The 2,479-nt window shown below is 33.8% G+C and overlaps 1 protein-coding gene across 1 annotated transcript in view; it reads right to left on the bottom strand.

Annotated features, from left to right (window-relative positions):
- Positions 1-803, bottom strand: part of LOC100636130 (dedicator of cytokinesis protein 7-like) — a gene marked incomplete at its 5' end in the record, with an annotated part of 6,976 nt that extends 6,173 nt beyond the window's left edge. The window contains 3 exons of the mRNA XM_003390992.2: positions 293-426; positions 472-576; positions 645-803. Of these exons, the coding sequence (XP_003391040.2) occupies positions 293-426; positions 472-576; positions 645-803 (398 nt within the window). The remainder of the gene's footprint in view (positions 1-292; positions 427-471; positions 577-644) is intronic.
- Between the last annotated feature and the right edge of the window lie 1,676 nt (positions 804-2,479).

The following is a 2,479-nucleotide window of genomic DNA, read 5'->3' as shown; positions in this document are numbered from 1 at the left end:
CTCAGGGTTCCCAAGGGTTGAGAGACCCAAGACCTGAGATCCTGAAGCGGCATTTGGCGACTAAGAACCTGTGAAAGTCTCATTCTTATCCCACATTCCTATAAAAAGTTATTCCAGTTTTTCTTGGTCCAAACTCAGTTGGGACATAGTATAATAATAATAATAATAATAATAATAATAATAATAATAATAATAATAATAATAATAATAATAATAATAATAATAATAATAATAATAATAATAGTAATAATAATAACAAACTTCACATCATTTTTATATTATTTCATTCTACCTTGATATAGAGAGGGTACTCCACCAGTGTTTAATAAGCATTGGGTCAATGTTCTTCAGAACCCAAAGGAAACATATTAAAAGGTTTCTCGTACTAGCAGGACCCAGTATCTGATCATACCTACTCTCCTCGTCCTATTAATTAGTTTAATTATTCATTGATTGGTGGGTGTGGCTTACATCAATCTCCAGTGACCCATCACTTCCTTCCTTAATGACAACCGAGCGACGCACCTCGGTATTCCGGTCAAACGTGTTTGTCAGGTTCTCCCAACCATCAGCACCCTAAAAACATGTACATGTACATTAATTAGCCACACCTACTTTGACCACACCTATTAGACCACACCCACCTTATAAAGTCTGTGATAGTTGTCCATTACAATTGATAGTAGTGGTAGATATATTGAAGATATTCTTGATCTGAAGTTGGTGTATCTGATATCTGAATCATGACTGGCCAAGAGGTCACGAAGGACTTCAACCGATTGTTCTCTTAATTTGGAGTTTCTAATTAATACACAATAAAGAAATAGATCAATTGAAAGTTATAACTTTAAAATTTGAGCTCGGAATTGACTCAAACCTTTTACACAGCATTAGGACATCAATATGTATCAGAAAATGTAATAAAAATTGGGTGTCATTTTTTAGCCGTTTTTCGGAAAAAAACCATGGGCTATAGTATAGGGATTTTTTCAGATTTTTGGTATTTTTTAAAATGGCCGTAACTCAAAAAATTGAAGTCGGAATCAGCTCAAACTTGCTACACAGCATAAGGACATCAATATGTATCAGAAAATGTAATAAAAATTGGGCGTCATTTTTTAGCCATTTTTTGGAAAAAAACCATGGGCTATAGCCTTGGGTATTTTTCAGATTTTTGGCATTTTCTTAAAATGGCCGTAACTTGAAAAATTGAAGTCGGAATCTACTCAAACTTGCTACATGGCATAAGTACATCAATATGTATCAGAAAATGTAATAAAAATTGGGTGTCATTTTTTAGCCATTTTTCGGAAAAAACCATGGGCTATAGTACAGGGATTTTTTCAGATTTTTGGTATTTTTTAAAATGGCCGTAACTAAAAAAATTGAAGTTGGAATCAGCTCAAACTTGCTACACAGCATAAGGACATCAATATGTATCAGAAAATGTAATAAAAATTGGGTGTCATTTTTTAGTCATTTTTTGGAAAAAACCATGGGCTATAGCCTTGGGTATTTTTCAGAATTTTGGCGTTTTCTTAAAATGGCCGTAACTCATAAAATTGAAGTCGGAATCAGTTCAAACTTGCTACACAGCATAAGTACATCAATATGTATCAGAAAATGTAAAAAAATGGGTGTCATTTTTTAGCCATTTTTCGGGAAAAACCATGGGCTATAACCATGGGCTATAGCCTTGGGTATTTTTGCAGATTTTTGGAATTTTTAAAATGGCCATAACTCAAAAAATTAAAGTCGGAATCAGCTCAAACTTTCTACACAGCACAAGGACATCAATATGTATCAAAAAATGTAATAAAAATTGGGTGTCATTTTTAAGTCATTTTTTGGAAAAAACCATGGGCTATATATAGCCTTGGGTATTTTTCAGAATTTTGGCATTTTCTTAAAATGGCCGTAACTCAAAAATTGAAGTTGGAATCAGTTCAAACTTGCTACTAGTGCTGGGCGATAGTATCGATATATGCGATGGTCGCGATAGTAATCTACTATCACTATCGTGATAGTTGAATCAACACTATCACAATTGACACGTGGTACATGTACGCATGCGCATTATCAAACACGTGGTTACTTTAATGAGTTAGTTCAGCTGTAAAAATGGAAGATGTTATCATTAGTAGCAGTACTGCTCCAAAAAGAAACAGAAATATTGCCTTTACCTGGTGCTACTAGTGTTGTATGGAAGTATTTTAGTTTTCCTGCTGTTGATGGTAAAATTTCTGAGTGCTTGAATAATCTCCAAAAGGCTCATGCAGAAATTTCAAGATATTAGAGCCTATTAGCTTAGATATATAAGATATACAATCCTTTGGCATGGTGGAACACAAATTTCTTTTGTTATCCAATAATAGCTAGGAAATATTTATGTATACCGGTGGCATCAGTTCCCTCTGAATGTGTATTTATAGTACTGCAGGGAATATAGGTACTAAAAAAAGAGCTTGTCTACATCCAG

Source organism: Amphimedon queenslandica, unplaced genomic scaffold (assembly GCF_000090795.2).
Source record: "Amphimedon queenslandica unplaced genomic scaffold, v1.1 AMPQUscaffold_11251, whole genome shotgun sequence".
In the NCBI taxonomy this organism is placed as follows: domain Eukaryota; kingdom Metazoa; phylum Porifera; class Demospongiae; order Haplosclerida; family Niphatidae; genus Amphimedon; species Amphimedon queenslandica.
Note: the sequence above shows the minus strand (reverse complement) of the source record. Positions and strands in the feature narration are given on the sequence as shown.